Raw genomic sequence first — 21,609 nt, forward strand, 5'->3', positions numbered from 1 at the left:
CGCCCCAACGCCATTCCGGGTCACCCAGCGAAGGATTCCCACCTCTCACAGACTTGGAAAATCCTGATTTTCCACACCCAACACGCATTTCCCACATTCCAGCGCCACGAGAGCTTTTTCCCAGCTCAGGAACTCGGCAATGGCCGAGCCAGGGGGTGCAGCCAGCCCCAAACTCATCCCAAAAAAAGCTTTTTGGGAGCAGCAGCAGCTCCCGATGCCCTGCACCGAGGGCTCCCAACAGGTCCTGCTTTGCCTCTGCACATTCCGAGCAGGAGCAGCTTCCCAGGGAAGGCTTTTCCCGAGGGATACAAGTGCAGGATCCGCTCTCTGCACCTGTAGGATTCGCTTTCCTGCCCCGGGGATGTTCCTTTTCCTTGGATTTTGTTGCAGGGATGTCTCTTCCTGATATTATTTTGCTTTTTTTTTTTCCCCTCTTCCTGATCTTTCTCCTTCCTGTCTTTTTCTCTTCCTCCCTATTCCCCCCCAAAAAATGCGGGATTACAGATTGGTCAGGTCTAGGTGGTGGGGACCTGAAAATCCACTGAAAAATCCTGGGAACGAGCATAAAAATCCTGAAAATGAACATATAAATCCCTGAAAATGCACATAAAACCCTTGGGATTGGGAGCGCCCTCTCCTCCAGCTCCTTCTCCATCCAGGGTTTGGCTCATCCACCAGAATCCAGATTTTCTTTGTGGATCGGGATCGCTTCAAGCCCTTTTCTGCTTCCAGAGGGTCTTGCTGAACTCTGGAATCACAGCCTGATCTCTTCATCCTCCCAGCCCCGAATCATTCCTACCTTCATTTCTTGCCCACTGGAATTATTTGGGATTTCAGGGATAATCCTCCAATTATCCAGAGCTCATCCCTTCATTTTCCCCTTTCCAAAAGGAGAAATAACACTTTGGGAAGGGCTGGAAGAGAGCTGAGAGTCGGAGAGTGGAGCTGGAGGTCGGGAGTTGCTGCCTCATCTTCCTCCCCATTCCAGGCTCCAGGAGAGGACTCAGGGCATGGAAAAAATCCCTCTCCCATGCCAGTCCTGCTCCGGAGCTGGATCTCATTTCTCCTCAGGCCACGGTTTGAGCGGAGTCTGGCTCCAGAGGATGTTTCTCTTCCCAACAAATCCCAGGAAATGCTCCCTGACCTTTCCCATCTCCGCTGGCTGACCCAGACTGGGCGCATTTTTATGGAATCAACAGCGATTCCATAAATTTCTTGATCCTTGCCGTGGCTGGCACTGACAGGGAATGAAAAGGTTCCTTTTTCAGGGATGACCTGACACAGGCTGGGTCAGGGCCAGGAGGAACCGGAGCAGGTGATGGAATCGAAGTGAAGTGCAGGGATTTTCCCTTAGGAAAGGCTTCACCTTTCCTAAACCAGGCTTTGGACAAGGGGAGAGGGGATTTGGGAAAGGAGCAGATTAAAAAGGGATTTTGTTTATGCTCTGAGTGAGGAAAAATATCCCCAAACTGGAGTTTTCATTTTCCATCTGTATGGAAAAACTTCATTAGGAACCATAAAGAAATTGGGTTTAGGCTCGGAGGGAAAAACCTGACTTTTCTCTGTCTATGAATGGGAATTTGAGGAGAAAAATCCCATTTTTTGCTTTAGAAACGGAGGGAATTGCTGAGCCCTCTCTTTCTGCTCCATCACCCCCTCCTCTTCTCCAATTTCTTCTCTTTCCACATCAGATTTGGAGAATTTCATGGCCCAGACTTCCCAATTCCATCCTGTTGGTAAAAACCGGGAGAATTAAAAATAAATCTCCGCAAGTGTCCTCGACCCGATCATCAAAAATCATGAAAAATTCATCCCAATTTCTCCAAGCCTCGTGATTTTGTAGGCACACCCCAGGGAAAGCTGCTGCCACAGCCTAACAACACATTAAAAGCACCTCTAAATAATTAAAAAGGAGCAGAGATTGGGATTGTTTCCTGAATTTTTCCCCAAAAATGCCACTTTTCACTGAATTATCCCACTCCGAGCAGGATTTGTCTTTTCTTTAGATCTTCCCCTTAAAAAACCCCATTTTTCTTTTAGGATTCTCCCGCTTTGGGTTTTTTTTTCCCCCCTAATCTGAGCTTCAAGCAGGTTTTTGTGAGAGGTTTGGACTCTTTTTTTTTTACTGCTCCACTCCTGGCTGGCAAGACAGCGAAGAGCTCAGCATCTCTCATTAGTGAAATTATTAATTGCTGCTTCCTCAATCCATCATCAGAGCCCCATCCTTCCCTGAGAGGGAATAATGGAACTTGGAGACAGAAAAAGCCTTGAAAGGGAGGCAATTAAGGGGCTGAGTGCTCCTTCGGCTCTTTCCGGGAAGAAGGGCTCGGCTCAAATGCGATAAAGAGCTGGGAATTGGTTTTCAGTCCGAATTTCCCGGGTGATTTCTTCCTGCTTGGAGCAATTTCCAGGTGCTGTTCCTCCCTGGCATGGGGAAAGCGGCATCTGTCTTTCGGAAAAGGGGGATTTTCCCCCCATCCCACAAATTCCGGGTGCCCCGCGCTGTCCCCAAACTTCTGTCCAAGTTCTGGGAATGCAGGAAAACAACTTCAGCTGCTCCGCAGAGCTCGGGAATGTCGTGGCTGGAGCATCGCGGCCGTTTTTGGGAGGATGGATGGGATTTCTGCCCTTTCCGAAGTGCTGGGAATGCCAGCGTGGCTCTCCCGTCTCCCTTTGGGATCTTCGTCACTGCTGGTGGCACCGAGAGGGGACCCCGGGAACCCCGAGAAGGGACTCTCAGTGCTCGGGTGCCTTTTCTTTGGGAATATCGGATCCCTGGGATCCCTGGGATCCCCTCCCAGCCCTCGTTAAGGGATGGATTTCAAAGCCCAGCGAACGTCCCTAATCTCTCCCCCGCCCCAAATCTCCCAGCTGAGCTCTCCTCCCGCATCCATTCCGTATTTAAACCCCAGCGAGGCCGGAGCTTTTCATCCCTTAGGATTAAATCCCACCCCTCCCTCTCCTTGGGGGCCGCATTCCCATCCTCCCCTCCCCGAGTTTTCCAGCTCACCCCATCCCACTCTTCACCTGGCCCTGCTCCTGCCAGGACGATTTTTATCCCCGCCATCCCCTCCTGGATCTCCTCGGGAGCCAGCCCGCGTTATCCTGATGGGAAGTGACGGCTCCGCTCCCGGGAATCGCCTCCCCCAGAGCCAGGGAAGTGGGGCAGGGAGGGCAAATCCCGCCTGGAATCGCTGTCAGCTCATCCCGGAGGGTTTGGGGGCTGCAGCTTCCCCTGCGCTCCCGCACCGGGGACAGCGAGGCTGGGATTTATCCCAGATAATCTCTTCCCATCTCAACTCCGGAGCAGCATTAAAGCTGAGTTTCTCCTGCTCCTGAGAGGCTCTGGGAGAGCCCTGGTGGAAGCTGGAAAGCCGTGCCACGTTTTCCGCCGGCTCCCGCCTTTCCCAAAGTCACTTTGTGCCTTTTGGGGTCTCGTTTTCCTCCGCGGGGAGCCGGGATTCCCATGGGAATGCCGAGCCTGCATTAGCTGATGGCTCCGGCGCTGTTTGATTGTTCCAGCCTCTGGCGCGGCTCCATCCCGTTAATGGGGACATTAACCCGGCGACACCAATCTCTTAACCCCAAAAACCCGCCAGGAATCAGCGGAGATGGATGAGGACAAATCCCAGTGCAGGAAAAGCTTTTAGCGGCCTCAGGACCCCGCAAAGTCCTTCCCCCACAAGCGGGGGGACAAAGCCTGAAGGGCAAAACTCAAAAATCCCCTTTTTTTTTTTGCCGCACCACGAACCCCGAGGGCAAAGCCGAGCCTTTGGATGCGTCCCCTCCCTGTCACCACCCCCTGGCCGGGCTGGACCCCGGGCTGGGACAGGGCCGGGCTGTGCACGGGGGGCTTCGGTTCGGGGTGCATGAGATGGGGACGCTGTGGGGTCACCGCGGAGAGAACGCGCTCCGGGGCTGGGAGGGGTTTTGGGGTGACTGCGGCTGCTCCTGGGGCACATCTGGGGCTGGGAGGGGTTTTGGGGTGACTGCGGCTGCTCCTGGGGCACATCTGGGGCTGGGAGGGGTTTTTGGGGTGACTTTGGCTGCTCCTGGGGCACATCTGGGGCTGGGAGGGGTTTTGGGGTGACTGCGGCTGCTCTTGGGGCACATCTGGGGCTGGGAGGGGTTTTGGGGTGACTGCGGCTGCTCCTGGGGCACATCTGGGGCTGGGAGGGGTTTTGGGGTGACTTTGGCTGCTCCTGGGGCACATCTGGGGCTGGGAGGGGTTTTGGGGTGACTTTGGCTGCTCCTGGGGCACATCTGGGGCTGGGAGGGGTTTTTGGGGTGACTGCGGCTGCTCTTGGTGGTTTGGCTGATGCTTTTGAGGAGCTGGGGGTGCTCTGGGGACACCTCTGAGTCTGGATGGGGTTTTTGCGGGACTGTGGCTGCTCCTGGGGCACTTGGGGGTACCTGGGGGTGCTCTGGGGGCAGCCCAGGAGCTGGGCAGTGTTTTGGGGTGACTTTGGCTGCTCCTGGGGCACCCCTGGGGCTGGGCTGATGCTTTTGAGTACCTTGGGGTGCTCTAGGGGCACCGCTGGAGCTGGGTTGGGCTTTTGGAGGAGCTGGGGGTGCTCTTGGGGCACCCTTGGACCTGGCCTGGTGGTTTTGAGTACCTGGGGGTGCTCTGGGGTCACCCCTGACCTGGTCTGGTGCTGTAGCCGGGGTTTTATCGCCTCTCAGACGGACTGAGCGAGCTCCTGCCCCTCTGTGCCTTTGGATGCGGAGCTTTCAGGGCTTGGCTCTCCTTGGGGACAGACTGGGGATGGGGGAGAAAAGCCTGGCTTGGTCCTGGGACTGGTTTTAAAGTGCTTTCCTAGAGCTGTTGTGGTTTGGGGGCGATATTTATAAAATCTGCTTTCCTTCGCCCATCAGAGGGATTTGGAATCCCTGGACCTGCAGGAATATTTGTTATAAATATAATTTAACCTGAGTGTCCCAGGGTGAGGTCCCCTCAGAGTCACCTTTGGTATTTGGAGCAGAATTCCAGCTGCATTTTCTGCTGGAATATTCCAGCCCAAGCCAGTGCCCCCCTCCCTCCCTGTGGAACCCTCACCCCACTCAGGGTGGGGGTTAAAGGACCCATTTCCCCCTTTCCTTGGAGCACATTCCCGCTTTTCCTTGGAATCACAGCTCAATCCAGCAAACAAATGGCTCCCAATTATCCCCCAGGACAGCTCGAGGTGTTCCAAGCCCTCACTTAAATGCAAACTGTGAGGGGCAAAGCTCCATCCTTGCCTCCCCCGTGGGCTGAATCCCCCTCCATGCCCAAGCTGCTCCTTCTCCAGGCTGGAAAAAAGCTGGGAAGCTGCAGGCTGAGCTGGCAGCTCGAAAAATGCTGGAGGTGTAGTCCAGGGACAGCTGGATTAACGGGATTGCGGCTGGCCCGACAAATGGGATTAGTGCCTTTCCCTCAAGAGCTAAATCCCATTTGGTTTTCCTGGGATGCAGTGGGACAATGGGATGAAGACAAACCCCTGCATCCCCTCAGCTGCATTTTTCCAGGCTGTCCATGCTGGTTTATCCCAGAGGGGTGATGGGCAGGGAAAAGGCAGAGGAGAAGCAGCTCATTCAGGCCTGGCATTGGGATTGGGATCAGGATCAAAGCGGAGGAACGGGAGCAGCCCCAGCACCTCTCCCAGCCCCTGGGATGGGCTCAGGGGGACAGGGGGAGGAAAAGGGGTTCAGTCTGGCGTTCCCAGTGGGATCCAGTCCCTGGGATGGGCTCAGGCCATCCCTGCATGGGGACAGGGGCAGGAAAAGGGATCCAACCGCGCATTTCCAGCGGGATTTGCTCCATGCCATGCCGCTCCGGGGAGGGCAGAGCCCCGGGGACGCCACCTCGGGTACAAAGCCGGTGTTTCCCTCTCCCAGAGGCAACTGGGCCACCTCCAACCGCAGTGGAGGAAACCAGTCCTGAAACCAGTCCTGAAACCAGCCCTGAAACCAGTCCTACAATCAGCCCTACAATCAGCCCTACAACCACCCCAACCACCACCGACACCACAACCACCACAACCACCACAACAACCACCACCACAACAACCACCACCACCACCAGCGCCGCCAGCACCGCCGCCAGCACCAGCGCCGCTGCCGAGAGGGCTCCGGCAGCCACGACCAAGCACGAGTTGGGTACTGAGCTTTCCTTTTCCTCTAACTCCTCTCTAACCTGACTGCGACCCTTCCCCACCTTGATTCTTTGGGATACCGGGAAAATCGGAGCCCTTCCGTGCTCTGGGATGGGAATCTGGGTGTACAAGCAGGAATTTGGAGAGTTCTGTGCCACCAGAGAATAACCCAGCCCTGCTGAGGGTGTGGCGATGCTGGATGAGGTTCGGGAAGACGTGGAAAATCCTACAAATATTCCCCAAAGTGTTATCGGGTGTTTAGAGCTGTTACAAACGGGTTCTGGTGCTCCTGCAGGAGATGTCACCTCGGATTTAGCACATCAGCTGTTAGCACCGAGAGCTGTCAGGATTTATCCGAGTCTCCTTGGGTTTATCCTGCTGCTCCCTGCGCTGCCGGAGCCCCCCGGAGCGCTGGGGAAGGGTGGGAGTTCCAGCACGATCCCTGCGCCAGGTGTTTCCCAGGTCAGGAGAAACTTCTCGTGTCATCAGGAGGATCCAACTCAGCTCTGGTGGGGAAATCTTCCCTCCTGGATGTGGTTTAGGGATAAATCTGGAAGGATTTATCTGGGTTCGAAACACCGGGATAATGGAAATTACGGTTAATAAATAATTAGGTTTGTTCAAAACTAAGTCAAGCAAAAAGGGAATGAAATCACGATTAAAAACTTGGATGGCGTTTGGGGCAACCTGGGATAGTGGAAAATGTGGAATGGGGAGTGAGATGAATTTTAAGGTCCCTTCCCACTCAAACCATCCTGGGACGATTCCGTGACTCAGTTCAAAGCCATTTCTTTATATTTTTGCATGAAATCAGCTTAAAATGCTTCAAAACCACCACAACTTTCTGCAGGGGCATCTGCCCCCATCAGACACCCCAGGTTTGGTGATGAAGAGAGATCAGCCCCACACCAGGCATCAATCCATGTGGAAACGCTGCTGGCTGGAAATAGGGAATTAAGTGTGAGGTTGGAAATGGGGTTATGTGTGAGGTTGGAAATAGGGAATTACGTGTGAGGTTGGAAATGGGGAATTACGTTTGAGGTTGGAAATGGGGAATTAAGTGTGAGGTTGGAAATGGGGAATTACGTGTGAGGCACAGAGCAGGGAAAGAGGATGTGAGGGAAAGAGGAACCTCTGGTGTCCCCACCCAGCCCAGGTTGGGATTTAAGGGATTCCAGGTCACCCCACAGCGCCAGGTTCTTGCAGCACCCTAAAAACCCCACAGCTGGCTTTTTCCAAGGCACTGTGGCACTAAATCCCGGATTTTGTGACATCAGAACATCGCAACACCCTAAGGAAAAATGACATTAAACCCCAAGATGTCGATTCTCCGCTGTCCCTTAAAATCCCCCTGAAGTGCAGGATTGGTTCCCACCTCAGTAGGAACGGGACTCATCCCAAGCGACGTCGAGATCCCTTAACTTCAACCTCACACACGAGTGACCTCATTGTCCCACCGGGGCCACAGCGACGTGACAATTCCCTGGATCCGTGCTCATCCATGCAGGAATTCCAGGACAAGGTTTTCCTGCTGGCCCAGATCCTCAGGGATGTGCCCCGGAAGAATTCCAGGATGAGCTGAGCACAGTTGGATTTAAACACTGCCCAAAATTCCCTAAAAATGTTGGGAATCTTGGGGAAGATCTATCCAGCCTTAGGCTGAGGTTAATTCACACTTAGGCTGAGACCAAAGTGTTCACTCCAGGAATTTGTAAGGATTTTGTGAGGTTTCCGTAAGGTTTTTGTAAGGATTTTTAAGGTTTTTGTGAGGTTTTTGTGAGGTTTTTGTGAGGTTTTTGTAAGGCTTTTGTGAGGTTTTTGTAAGGTTTTTTAAGGTTTTTTAAGGTTTTTGTGAGTTTTTTGTAGGGATTTTTTAAGGATTTTGTGAGGTTTTCATAAGGATTTTGTGAGGTTTTCATAAGGATTTAGTGAGGCTTTTGTAAGGTTTCCTCGAGGTTTTTTGTGAGGTTTTGTAAGCTTTTCATGAGCATTTTTAAGGTTCATTTAAAGTTTTCCTGAGGTTTTTGTAAGGATTTCGTACGGTTTTTTTAGGTTTTTATGAGGTTTTTGCGAGCTTCCCCACCGCTAGTCAAGCTCTAAGCCAGGCCTAACCCCACTAAGCACTAACTCCTGTTCTAACCTGTCCCCCAGCCGCCAATGGATCGTCCATATGGGACATCAGAGCCATGGCGAACAGTAACTGGGCAAACATCACCTGGAGCCACAATTTCTCGGCAGGAACTGACTTTGTGGTTAAGTATATCACCAGTAAGCATCAGATCGCGTGGGGACTCTATGGGGTGGCGCTGCCCTTAGAGATCCTGCCAGCTCCCGCCCTTTCCTTGGATTTAATTCCATAATTCCATGGCCAGCTGGAAAAACGGGAGGGGAGAACATCGTGGTTGTGGTGGCCGGGGTAGATCAGAGGTGGTTCTCGAGGGGTTCCCTCTCCGTGCGCCGACGGCCGTGGGGTTTTACGATCGGTGGGAATGTTGAGTCGTGGTTGACGGAAAGAGGTGTAAAAGATGGAGAAAAATGAAATTTCTGGGAATTGGAAGATGGGATTCCTGAACCTGGAGTTGGCAGAATCCTCTAAGATCCCAAACCTCCTCCTCGGTGTCTCTTAGCGTTGTACGGCTCCGTCCTGGGCTGGGAGCAGAGCCGGGATCTCCGGGTTTGGTGCCGGTTTAGGGAGAGGTTTTTGTGTCGTTGGTTGGTTTGGGGTTTCTGGAGAGGCGGTGCCAGCTGCTGCTCATCCCTGAGTTTATTCCCAGCCCTCGCATCCGCTGCTGTGCTGGCCTGGAATCCCTGAAATCGGCATTTCAAATAAACCGCTTGTAATTCCCAGCAGGAAACCCCTCCCGGCCTTTCCAGCTTCCCTCAGGAGATGACCTTGAATTGCCCTTGAGACGATCCCCTGTGCAAAACCACTGTCTGGTGTCCAAAATTCCCATATTTTAGGATATACGTGAGCCTGCCAGGCCCTAAATCCCAAATATTCCAGCTCCCAACCCACCCCTATTTTTCCGCAGTCACTGGGAAGCACAAGGATCAGGTCCAGGTGCTGAATCCGTGCTGCAACAGCAGCAATCCCTTGGGATTCCCTCTCCAAATCTGTCTGAGGGAGGAAATCTTGGATATTTCAGCCCTTTCTGGAGAGTTGTGGTTTTCCACCACTTTTTGGTGGCATTCGAAGGAGCAAAACCCTCAAAGCCACATTTCTCCTTCCCTGCTGAGCCATGAATCCAGGCCCCAGTGCAGGTTTTCTGGGATTCCGTGGATAATGCTCAGGATTAAGCTTGTGAGCAAATTATTCCCGGCTCAACAGGTCGTTCTTGGAAAGAACCTGGGAGAAACCAGCCCGTGACCATCCCTTGTTGAGTCACGGGGCCAAACTCTCCCCCAAAAGCAGATCCAAAGGATCGTTAATAATTATCCAGCTCATCCAAAGTCTCCAGCCCAGCTGGAGCACACCTGGAGCACACCTGGAGCACACCTGGAGCACAGGTACCACTCCCAACAGCACCAAACCCCAATCCTGTATCTCCTTCACCCAGCTGGGTCTGACCAGGCAAATTCCAGTGTTTTTATGGTAAAATCCCAAAAATCCAGATCTGAAGCTGGGCAGGTAAAGAACCTATGGAGGCTTTAACTTAGGGAGAGACCCAAACAGCTCCCAGGAATTTTTTTCCCGGTGTGGCAAGCAGGGATGCAGCACAACCCCCACCTAGCCTCAATTCCCAGTGGGTAACGACCCCGCATCAGCACCTCCTTGTCCCCAGAGTAGTGACCCCAAACCAGCAGCTCCTTGGCTTGGGAAACGATCCCAAACCAGCAGCTCCTTGTCCCTGGAGCCGTGTAATTCCCACTCAATCCCCAGGGATATCACACCGCCTTGCCCCTGGTGTCACAATCCCAAATCAGCAGCTCCTTGGTTCAGGAAATGATCCCAAACCAGCAACTCTTGGCTCCAGTACCAACCCCAAACCAGCAACTCTTTGGTTCTGGTACCGGCCCCAAACCAGCAGCTCCCTGCCCCGGGAGCCGCGTCATTCCCGGCCAGCCCTCAGGGCCAGCCCCACACCTGGGCCGCGGTGTCCCCGGTGTCCCCGCGGGGTGTCCGGGCAGGGTTTGATGTGCGGTTTCTGTTCCCCAGGTAACAAGACAGAGAAATCAATCCCCGTTAAGGCTCAGGGCCCGTCCTCGGTGCAGCTGGCGGATCTGACGCCGGGGATGATGTACAAGCTGTGGGTGTTCCCCATATGGTCCCACCCCAGCGAACACTCGTACATTACCTTTACCACCAGCTCAGGTGAGACGGGCGTCGGCCGTGTGTCCCCAGAGCGTCCCCAGAGCGTCCCCGGCATGGCCCCGGCATGGCCCAGCCATCCCCATGGTGCTTCGGCCATGGCTGCATGGAAATCCCTCATCCCACCGCCCTCGACTCGCGGCATTTCTCAACCCAGGGCTTGCTCGGCGTTGCGCGGATGAGGAGGATCCCAGGAAGGGATGGGGATCCCTTTGGATGGGGATTCCTCGGGATAGGGATCCCTTGGGATGGAGGAAAGGGAGGAGAAAGCGTTCATGTTGTCACAGCCTCTGCTTGTGGCCCCCCGTGCACGAGTGACATCTCAGAGATGTCACTGATGGGATGATGCACTGGGAGTGGGAATGTGGTGTTGGCACGAGTGAATCCTTAGGGATTTCCATCCTCCTGGGATGTTTCCTCTGGCACTTGGTGGGGAATTTGCCAGGCTTTGTATCCGTGTGGTTTCCACGTCTTCCTCGTTATGGATTCCCCTATTTCCCACCCGGCTCCAGACGCTCCCACCTTTGTCCCACAGGAGCTTTATCTGTTTGTAAAACTCCGCTGCTCCCTCCCGATGATTCCCAGGAAATCCAAACAGCCCTAAATCCCTTCCTATCCACCCGGGGCTTTTCCATAGGGATCTGTGCCCAGCTCCTGTCAAACACTCCGCTGGAACTCTGCGGAGGAGGAAACACCGGAGCAGCCTCCCTGACAGTGCCGTGGGTAGAGGTGGGGATTTCCAAGGAATTCAAATAGTTTTGCTCGGCTCCAGCCGTGGGATGGGAAGCTCTGGCAATTTCCAGGCTCCTCCGGGAAGGGCAAAAGGAAAATGGGAATCCCAGTGAGGGAGAGCTGCAGGAACTGGGGAGCAGAGCTCCCCACACACCCCCGTGCTCATCTGAAATCAGCAGAAAATCTGGAATGCCACCGGGTAATTCCCAGGCGGGGGCAGATGGCAGCCGCCGGTGTTCCGTGGAATCAAGGTTGGAAAAACCTCTGCGATCATCGAGTCCCACCATTCCCCTGGCACTGCCAAGGCCACCACGTCCCCGGGTGCCACATCCAGGCGGTTTTGGGGTGTCCAACCCTTCTCAACGCCAACAAACCCCCAGTGAGTGCTGCCCTCGGCTCTGTCCCCAAACCGCTCCAGGGTTGAGCGAATCCACGGCACAGCAGCCCCTGGAATATTCTGATCCCACACATCAGAGCTGATTTTGGACACAGACCTCTCCCAGCACAGCTCCAGTTGTTGTGTTAAATCCCCAGTTTTGTTTCTGCTTCCGGATCTTTCCCCGAGTCCGAAATTTCCGTCAGCTCCCACCCTACCCGCGAGTTATCCCTCTGGATAACCATTTTGTCCCTCTGGATAACCATTTTATCCCTCTGGATAACCATTCCCAACCTGGACCCGCCTCTTCCTTCCTCCCCTGCTTTTCCCCCACTTCAGGATCCGTGGGGGGACCGAAGGGACAGCAAGGGGCCGGGAATCATTAAAAAAAACGGGGAAAAAAAGCACAATATCCTTGGCTGATTCCTGCTGGGAAGACTCTGCATATATTTTCCATAATTGAGAGGTTCCTACTGATATTTTCATGGAGAATAAGGGATGGGGCCACCTTTATCCCCGGGATTGAGGCTGGTGCTGACCTGAGCCCTGTGGGATGCACGGAGCTGTCGCCTTCCCTGCAGGAATAAACGCTCCACATCCATTTCTCTCCTGGCTGGATGCTGCTGACACAAGTGCCGGGCCCCCGCTGACAATCCTATGGCATCGGGAATGCTTTGGATGAAAAGGAACCGTGCAGTTTTGGGGGTTTGGGGGGTTTTATTTAAATCTTGTAAATCATTGTTCTAAAGGTTTCTTCAGGCTGGGGGCAGATAAATAAGAAATATTCCCCTGCAGGAGGCCGAGCTCTGATTTTGCTCCTGATTGACTGGCAGCTCATTAAGCCGACAAAATTCCTCCCAGGAGCAAAGGGCACTTGGAAATGACAAAAATAGCGGAGTAGAAGGAGGTCTGCTAAATTTTAAATAAATAAATGGGTTCCTCGGCTTGTCCAAACACTGAGAAGAGCGTCCAGAGATGGGAATGGAGATGGAGAAGGGGATGGAGACTTCCTGAGGGGGCTCAGCCTGCAGAAAAGGAGGCTCCGGGGGGATTTCTGGCTCTGCACAACTCCCTGGTGGGATTTTATCGCAGGGAACAGGGACAGGAGGAGAGGGAACGGCCTCAGGCTGGGCCAGGGGAGGCTCAGGGTGGACATCAGAAGGAATTTCCTCATGGAAAGGGTTGGAAAGGGCTGCCCAGGGAGGTTTGGAGTGCCCATCCCTGGAGGTGCCACCTGGACGTGGCACTGAGTGCTCAGGGTGGGGATCGGACACAGCTCGGACTCGATGATCCCGGAGGGATTTTCCAGCCTCAGTGATCCTGGGATTCTGGGAATAGGATCACACAAGGCTGGAGCCAGAGGGGACTTTTCACTCCCAAAGATCTCCTTTGCAATCCAAGACAAAAATCTCGGTGGAGCTGAGCTCTGCTCCTGGCACATCAATGATGACTCTGAGCTAACGAATTTTCTGATGCGAAATTATCATTAATTATTTTAAAAAAGGCTCTGCAGCTGCAATTCCAATCAGGACCTGTCAGATCCCGCAGCTGCTTTCATGTTTTCCCTTGAGGTTGGCCTCACCTTAAAGCAAATCACAAAATCTCCTGGGGCAGCCACGGGCTTCAAACCTTCCAGTCCCCACTGCTGCAATGACAGTCACTCGTTTACCCCAAATCCACCTTTGCTGGGATTTGATTTGGTCCTCAGGTGTTGCTTTTTTGGGAAGGATGGAAGTTAGCCCCTTTTTTTGGGAAGGATGGAAGTTAGCCCCCTTTTTTTGGGAAGGATGGAAATTATCCCCTTCCCTACAGGCAGTGCCCTCATCCTCCTGTGAGATCTCCTGGGCGCTTGGGGTTTTAAATCCTCCCTCCTTTCCAAACTCAGCTCCAACCCTCATCCCACCTCTCAGGCCTCTCTGGAATTTCATCTTTTGAAGACCCTCTTTGTTTCTCCCTGGAAAAACCCCATCCCATCACTGGTCATGGGATTTTTTCCATCTCTGACCTTTCTGGCATTGCTTCCTTCCCCTTCCCGCCCCGAGCACTCGGATAATCGAAGCCATTCCTTTGTCATCGTCTCGTTCTCTCCATCTAAAAGTGCATCCACGAGGACTCCGGAGCTCAGGCTGGGATAAAGGAAGTGTGGGATTTAGCAGTGTTGGAGGAGAAAGCAGCCAAAGGATGCATCAGGCAGCTCCTTCCACCCTCGGTGCTGCTCAAACCCCACAAAATATTCTGGGTTCAGCATCGTTTCTTGACCAAAGATTCTCCTTCGTGCCATTGTCCTCTTTAATCCGAATTTCCTTGCCGTGGTTTGCCTGCAATTCCCTGGATTTCATCCTGAGGAGATGACTTCTTCTCTTGGGCTCAGTTCCGATGGAATACGCACAGTTTGATCCCTGAAATTTTGTGGGTTAGGAATTTTTGCCCATCCATCCCATTTTTCCCATTGCTGCCTCTCTTCCAAGCTCCTTTCCCTCCAAACCCATTGAGTTCCCTGCTTTCTTCATCCATCTTTTTTCTTGCCAGATTTTCAGGATACTCCCTGCTCTCTCCTGCCCATCTCCGTTCCCAATCCCATCCCAGCCACCCTGGTTCTCCCACATTCCCACCAGGAACGTCTCCGTTTTCCCTCATCCAGGATAAATCCAGCCCCCGCTGCTGCGCTGAAGGTTATTTTCTCCTCTGCCTCACTGAATTCCAAGGAGAGGCTGGAAAAGGCAGCATTGGAGCTATTTTTAGGCCATGGATTTGTCTGTCTGACCGTGTGGGAGAGCTGGGAATGGCAGGGAGGACACGGGAGCTGGAGGATGGGAACAGGACTTGGAATTAAATCCTATAAACAGGCAGGAGCCTTGGGAAGGCGCTGGGAACAGGAATTTGCTCCAGGAGAAAACATGTGGAGCTATCAGACCCCTCTTCTCTCCAGTTCGTCCCAGTTCATCCCAGTTCAAGGCTGCCAGTGAACCCTCAGGGCTCAGCAATTCCCTGATCCAGCGGTGCTGCCCAAAATCCCTTGGAACTGGGAATGTTTCTCTTGGGTCTTCCCACACCCAGGGCAGTTTTCAGATGCAGCAAATTCCATCAGATTCCTTCCCCAGCTTCTTTCACCTTTATTTGCAATTCCCTTTTCCCGGATTTTCCTTTCTGTTGGGTTCCTTCACTTTTCAAAGCTCCTGATAAAACTGATTTGATTTTCCATCATAAAAGGAAAAGAAAACCATGAAAAAGCCATCAAAAAACCTCTAAAAACCACCAAAAATCCACCAAAAACCACCAAAAAAACCATAGAAAAAACCACCAAAAAACACTGACAAAACCCAATAAAATACCAAAAAACCCACCAAAATACTGCCAAAAAACCACCTAAAACCCACAAAAAACTCCACAAAAAAACCCCAAAGAACCACAAAAAAAAAAAATCAACATACACTGAAGAAACACCAAAAAGCCACCAAAACCCCTCAAAAATCCACCAAAACCCCCTCAAAAATCCACCAAAACCACCAAAAAAATCACCAAGAACCACCAAAGAAACACAAATCCCTGAGCTACAACTTCAACCACACACCCAGACACACCCAAATGAAAGAAAATTCCCAAGCCAGCGCCCTGAATTCCTCCTTCCTCCATTTCCCTGCGGGCTCCGCTCCGTTCCTTAGGAATGTTTTCCCCTTTTTCCCGCAGCCTACACCAAGAACCAGGTGGACATCGCCACGCAGGGCTGGTTCATCGGCCTCATGTGCGCCGTCGCCCTCCTCGTGCTCATCCTGCTCATCGTCTGCTTCATCAAGAGGAGCCGCGGCGGGAAGTATCCAGGTGAGGATGGGAATGGGCATTCCCAAGGGATAAACAGGCTCGGGATTCTTGGGGATATTCCAGCGGTGGGGAATATCCAGGTGAGCATGGGAATGGGTATTCCCGAGGGATAAACAGGCTTGGGATTCTTGGGGATATTCCAGCGGTGGGGAATATCCAGGTGAGCATGGGAATGGGCATTCCCGAGGTTTAAGCAGGTTCAGGATTCTTGGGGATATTCCAGCGGTGGGGAATATCCAGGTGAGCATGGGAATGGGCATTCCCGAGGGATAAACAGGCTCGGGATTCTTGGGGATATTCCAGCGGTGGGGAATATCCAGGTGAGCATGGGAATGGGCATTCCCGAGGGATAAACAGGCTCGGGATTCTTGGGGATATTCCAGCGGTGGGGAATATCCAGGTGAGAGCTGGGAACGGCCATTCCCGAGGTTTAAGCAGGCTCAGGAATTTTTGAGGATAATGCAGGTGTTGGAGAGCTGGGATTGTGAGGGGTTGATCCTTCTGTAGTGGGAATTTAGGGATATAAATGGATAGAGAAATGTAATTTTTGTATTTATAAATGGATTTGTATAAAAGGATGTATCGTGTATATAGAGGATTTTATATCAAGCACATAGAAAATTATAAGAAGCATAAATTATAATAATTATAAATTATAAATAACTATAAATAAAATTATATCATATAATACTATAATAATATTATGGTATTATATTATATTTATATTATATTATATTATATTGTATTATAATAATATGACAATATAATAACGTAATATAATAATATACAATATAATATAGTATGAGATAATAGAATACCATATAATAAATATAAAATAAATTATGAATAATTATAAATAATAATTCATTCTTATTTACATGAGGTTGTTTACTAATAAAAGCGATTCATGTTTAATTTATTCCATTAATATTTGTTGCTTAGAAGGCGTTTGTTATTTAGGATTTTATAAAATAAATCAGAAATCTTTTTTTTTAATTAAGAAAATCCCGCAATTAACACATCCCCTTCTTGCCTGGTGTGCCTGAGGTGCCACCACTGCAGCGTCCTTTGCAAATCCTTTGTAAACCCTTTGTAAACCCTTTGTAAGCTCTTTGTCAGTCCTTTGCAAACTCTTTGTAAACCCTTTTCAAACCCTTTATAAACCTTTTGTAAACCCTTTGTAAACCCTTTGTAAGCCCTTTCTAAACCCTTCGCAAACCCTTTTCAAATCCTTTTGTAACCCCTTTGTAAACCCTGTCAGACCTTTGCAATCCCTTTGTAACCCCTTTGCAATCCCTTTGTAAACCCTTTACAAACCCTTTACAAACCGGTTACAAACCCTTTATAAGTCCTTTTCAATCCCTTTTCAATCCCTTTTTCACTTTACAAACCCTTCATAACCCCTTTGCAAACCCTTTGTGTAACCCCTGTGTAACCCCTGTGTAACCCCTCTGTAACCCTTCTCCAGCCCTCCCCGGTGCAGTTTTCACCTGCCCGAGCTCTTCCCCCTCAGGGACACCCCAGGACCCTTCCCCAGCTCCTGCCCATTCCCAAACCCTTTCAATCCTTACTGGTTTAACTGGGGGGGCTCTGCTCCTTCGCAGTGCGGGACAACAAGGACGAGCACCTCAATCCCGAGGACAAGAACGTGGAGGACGGATCCTTCGACTACAGGTAGGATCCCATGGAATGTCGGACCCCCCCCATCAGCCCCTCCCCCACCATCACAGCCCCCCTCCCCCACCCTGTGGTGCCACAAATCCCCCGGAACCATCCCTGTCCCCCCTTCCCTCCTCCTGCCGCCTTCCCGCTGTAATTCCCGAAGGAAATGGCTCCCAAAGCGCTGCCAGAGCCGCCAGGTTGTGGGGTTCCGCCTCCTGTTCCTGGGATTCTGGAATCGGCGACCTCGGACAGCCCCCAGCAGGACTAAACCGACTTTAATGGAACTTCTGACACATGAAACGCCAAAAATCACCCCGAAAACCCGAACTCTGTAGCAGCCTGAGGGTATTTCTGCAGCATCCTAAAGGAGAAATGTCCAAAGTTCTGTTGGGAGCAGAGCTGGGATTCTGGAATCAGCTCCATGGGACAGCTCCCACCAGGAGCAGATCAACCTTAATAGAACTCCTGACACATAAAACCCCCCAAAACCCCCCAAAACCCCCAACTTTGTAGCAGCCTGAGGGTATTTCTGGAGTCTCACCCCAGAGCTCAGCCCCTCTCCTTCCCATAAAGGAATATCCATGGCACATTCCTCCCAAAGCTCTGTTGGGATCAGCCCTGGAAGCAGGAAAGGGGAATGATTTGGGGTCTGCCTGCATTCCAGCCCCACACAATCCCGTAAAAACCCCTGTGAGGGCTCCAGCAGGGATTCAGCCAGAACCTCTCCGACTTCCCCGGCTCCATCCCACTCTTCGCACGCAAATGTCACCCTCAAAGGGCAGCAGAGCCTTTTTCCCTCCAGGAAAACTCCCGGGATGTGTCAGAAAGGGACAGGAGCCTCCCAAGCATTCCCAGCTCTCTGTGATTCCCCGGGAGCCGGTCCTGCTGTCAGGGCTCACCTGGCAGCTGAGGGGATCTGGGATATTTGAATTCCTTAAAGAATTCAAATTCCCATTTCCCACCTGAGCTGGAGGCAAAACCCAAGGGGAATTTTCCTCCTGATTTAAACCAGGGGTTTCATTCAATCCTGTGTCATTCCCAGCATGGGATGGATTTGTTTGGGATTCAGGAAGGGAATAAGAACTGATTCTGCCAAAGGATTTAGGGGGAAAAAATGAATCAGAAACAGAAAAGGAGCAGAACCAGGAATCACATTTATTTTGTCAGCGGTGCAGAAACTCCATTTCAGAGGGTTTTTTTTTATTCCAAAGGATTCCATTAAGCTCCCCAGACTCCCAAAAAACACGGAATACAAACACATCCCATCAGGATTTTGTAGGGAAAGGCTGACATTCCTGAATGTCCTAAAAAACACCCAGGGGCGGTGTTCCTTCCTCACCTTCCTCCCCTCCCTGCTGCTCAGCACTGCCAGGGCTGGCAAAAAAATCCACCTGTAAACTTTTGGGATGTTTCCTTCGGATTCCATGCTGGGACAGGGAAAACAGCAGAGGAGGAACGAGCCCAGCCTGGTCCCGCTGCAGGTTTTGGGGTCAGAGCCATCCCTTCCCAGGCAGGATTTTATGGGCTGCTCCCGGCACAGGAACGAGCCATAACCAGGGCACAGCCCGGCCCCAAACAATTCCAGTCAGGATCGGGAGCCTCGTGCTTCCCAGATTTGTGGGATGGTTTGTGGGATGGTTTGTGGGATGGTTTGTGGGAAGCCTGAACCCCCCATTCCCACAGGGTTTCCCCCTGGCCGAGCTTCTGGCAGCACTCACGGATTTCCCGGCTCTGCTTCTCCAGAGCCCACGAAGAGAGGTCCATCCAACCCCTCCTGGCCCCATCCACCATTCCCGAGGCAAATCCATGGCCAGGCACTCCTTGCCTGGCCCTGAGGGGAATCCAAACTCTTGGAATGGCTGGCACCAATTCCCTGGCACCATCCAAAGGGTGTTTCCTTCCAGGCAAGGGGAAGGATTGGGGTCAATCCTTCATCCTTCTGCTGAGCTGGAGCTCTGACTTTCACAGACAGCCCCGTTCCCAAAATTTCCAAAGGGAAGGCACGAGTCAGTGGAAGGACAACAAAACTCCGGGATGGAGTCCGTGGAGTTTTATGAAGTAAATAAAGGGGGAAAACCCCAATCAAATAAGAGCAACCGAAAAAAAGCCAACAACCCACAAACTTTGCCCCCTCCTCCTGAGGAACACCAGGATTCCTGGGAGAATTCCAGGAGGTTTCCCTCTGGGAGGCAGAAGGGAAGGTGAAGCCGGAGGCTGGAGCTGTTGGCTGATCGAGCTTGGGGCTGATTGCAGGGCCGGGCTCCGGGAGGATTTAGGATTTCAGGGAAGGGCAGGAACTGAGCCCATCCCAGCTCCCGTCCCCTCCTCCCCATGGCATGGCTGCTGTGCCCTCGTCACCCTCACGTCCCCGGCGCCCTGTGCATGCCACTCTCCGAGCTCCTCATTCCGAGATCCCATCACATCTCTGCCCCAATCCCGGGATAATGGTGGTCCCGAGCAGGGAAGCTCCTTTCCAAGCAGGGACCATTATCCATGGATATTCCGTGCCAGCGCCGGTGCCTCATTATACCAAATGTTCCGTGCTGCCCGTGGCGGAGGCGGCTGGAAACTCTGGATGCTGGGAAGGGGAAGCCGAGTGGATTTAAGCTCCGGATTCCAGGCCAGGGCCAGGATAACGGCACAGGTGACACGGTGCAGGCAGTGCCACTCGCCAGGAGGGGACATCTCAGCAGGCAGCCAGAGGGGAGGACACAGAACCGTCCCCGGAGCCTCGTGAGGGAGGAAAGCTCTGGAAAGGCTCTGGGAAGGTGCAGGTTTATCCATAGGGCCATTCCAAGGAATCGCAGCAGGACACTGGGGTGAACCCAGGCACCCTTGTCCTGCTGCATGCGGGTCCCCAGAGCCACCACTGTCCCCTGGCCATCACCCCCAGTCCTTCTAGGATGACCCTTTCCATGCTGGGATGGCTTCCTGGGGGAACCCAAGGGGGCCAATCCCACCTGGAAGGGTTCTTCCGGCTCCATTTGGTATAACGAGGCGACAATTCCCAGTTTTTTTTGGTTTTTTCGGATGTAGCACTGCCCCTGTGAATGCAGAACCTCCTCATTTCTCTCTCTGATCAGGCTCTTTCTGCTTCTCTCTGTTTTATTCCCATTCCTTCTCCTCCTTTTCACCTGGTCTATCCACATGGACCGTGAAGGTCTCTTGAAAGGTAGGACCTCGTGCTGCCAGAAGTCCGGCACATTCCGCTTTTTTTGGGAATTTTACCTTCCTTCCTTCTGAATTCCTTCCTTCCGAATTCCTTCCTTCCTTCCGAATTCCTTCCTTCCGAATTCCTTCCTTCCTTCCGAATTCCTTCCTCCCTCCCTCCTTCCTTTAATTTCTTCACAGCCAAAACTCCCCCGTCCCCATTCCCACGTCCCTGCCTAACACATCAAACAAGATCCCTCTAATTCCCGCTGCTGTCGGGGCTTCCGGAGAGCCAGATCCTGCTCGGAATTGCTCCGTGAGCTGGGGGTCCCCCCCAAATCCAGCCAGGCCCCCCAGCTCCAGCTGCTGATCCCTCCTGGTGGAGCAGGATTGAGCTTGGGAATGCATGTGGGTGTTTTTCAAGGAAAACATGGATTTTCAAGGAAAAATTGTGTTTTTTCGAGGAAAACTCTGGTTTTTCAAGGAAAACTGCCTTTTTTCAAGGAAAAACTGTGGTTTTCCAAGAAAAAGTGCATCCCACGGGATGGGGACAAGGGACACGGGCCAAAACCGCTGGATCCTGACTGGTCTGGCCACTGTTAGTCCTGAAAATCCTTCCTCCGGCTCCAGCCTCCCCCTCTTCCCGATGATTTATGGGACTCAGGACAGCATTTCCCACATGGCTCCCTAATGCCAGGCTCAGCCAAGCTCCCAGAAATCCATTTTAACGTGGTTAGATCCCATCAGGAGCTGATGGAAAACCACTGCTCCCTGCTAATGCGCTAACGGGATAAACGGCCCTGGAGAGAGGTAAAACCAGCGGGAATTCTCCAGGAACGCATTCCTGGCGGGAATTTGGTGCTGCAAACTCTCCCATTAGGGATGATCCGGGTCCGGCTCAAGCTGCCCCCCAAAGTTTGGGAGGGGATGTTGGGTATTAAGGATCTGCGTTTTGCCACTCTCCCGTCGGCGTTTTTGGGGCTTTCTAACCAGTTCTGCTTCCACACGGAATTATTCCTCCTTTTCCCACAAAAAAAAAGCTGCTTCCAGAGCTAACGAATTAATTTTTTTGTTGTGATGCCAAGTTAACAGAAGGTCTCAAATATTGGGGTTGTGTTATCATTGAATTCCCAAAGTGCCGATCCGAGGAAACCCCTCGGAAACCGCGGGATCCCAAATTCCTCTCCCACTTCAGGGAGCTGATTCATTCCATGGAATGAGGGAGAATTAATCCCATGGAATGAGGGAAAATTAATGCCTTGCCCAGCTCCAGAGCCCAAGCAAAGTGCAAAAAAATCCCAATATTTTCACCAATTTTTAGGAAAATAAAGGGACAGAATGGAGCGAACCTGGCGAATCCCGGGCTAAAAAAAACAACTGGAAAAAGACAGGAGTGGAGGTGGGAGCAGAAATAGTTCAGGGATATCTTC

At 52.1% G+C, this 21,609-nt stretch overlaps 1 protein-coding gene across 34 annotated transcripts in view; it reads left to right on the forward strand.

Annotated features, from left to right (window-relative positions):
• The window catches only part of NFASC (neurofascin), a 73,466-nt gene that overhangs the window by 45,332 nt on the left and 6,525 nt on the right, over nucleotides 1–21,609 (forward strand). For 10 of the 34 annotated variants that reach the window (XM_032133162.1, XM_032133166.1, XM_032133165.1 and 7 more), the window contains 2 exons: nucleotides 15,236–15,367; nucleotides 16,972–17,041. In XM_032133162.1, the coding sequence (XP_031989053.1) occupies nucleotides 15,236–15,367; nucleotides 16,972–17,041 (202 nt within the window). Of the gene's footprint in view, nucleotides 1–5,874; nucleotides 6,136–8,282; nucleotides 8,400–10,287; nucleotides 10,444–15,235; nucleotides 15,368–16,971; nucleotides 17,042–20,189; nucleotides 20,202–21,609 lie in introns of those variants that run through there. The other 24 variants (XM_032133159.1, XM_032133143.1, XM_032133150.1 and 21 more) reach the window with 8 other exon arrangements.

This window comes from Corvus moneduloides, chromosome 24 (assembly GCF_009650955.1).
Source record: "Corvus moneduloides isolate bCorMon1 chromosome 24, bCorMon1.pri, whole genome shotgun sequence".
NCBI lineage: Eukaryota > Metazoa > Chordata > Aves > Passeriformes > Corvidae > Corvus > Corvus moneduloides.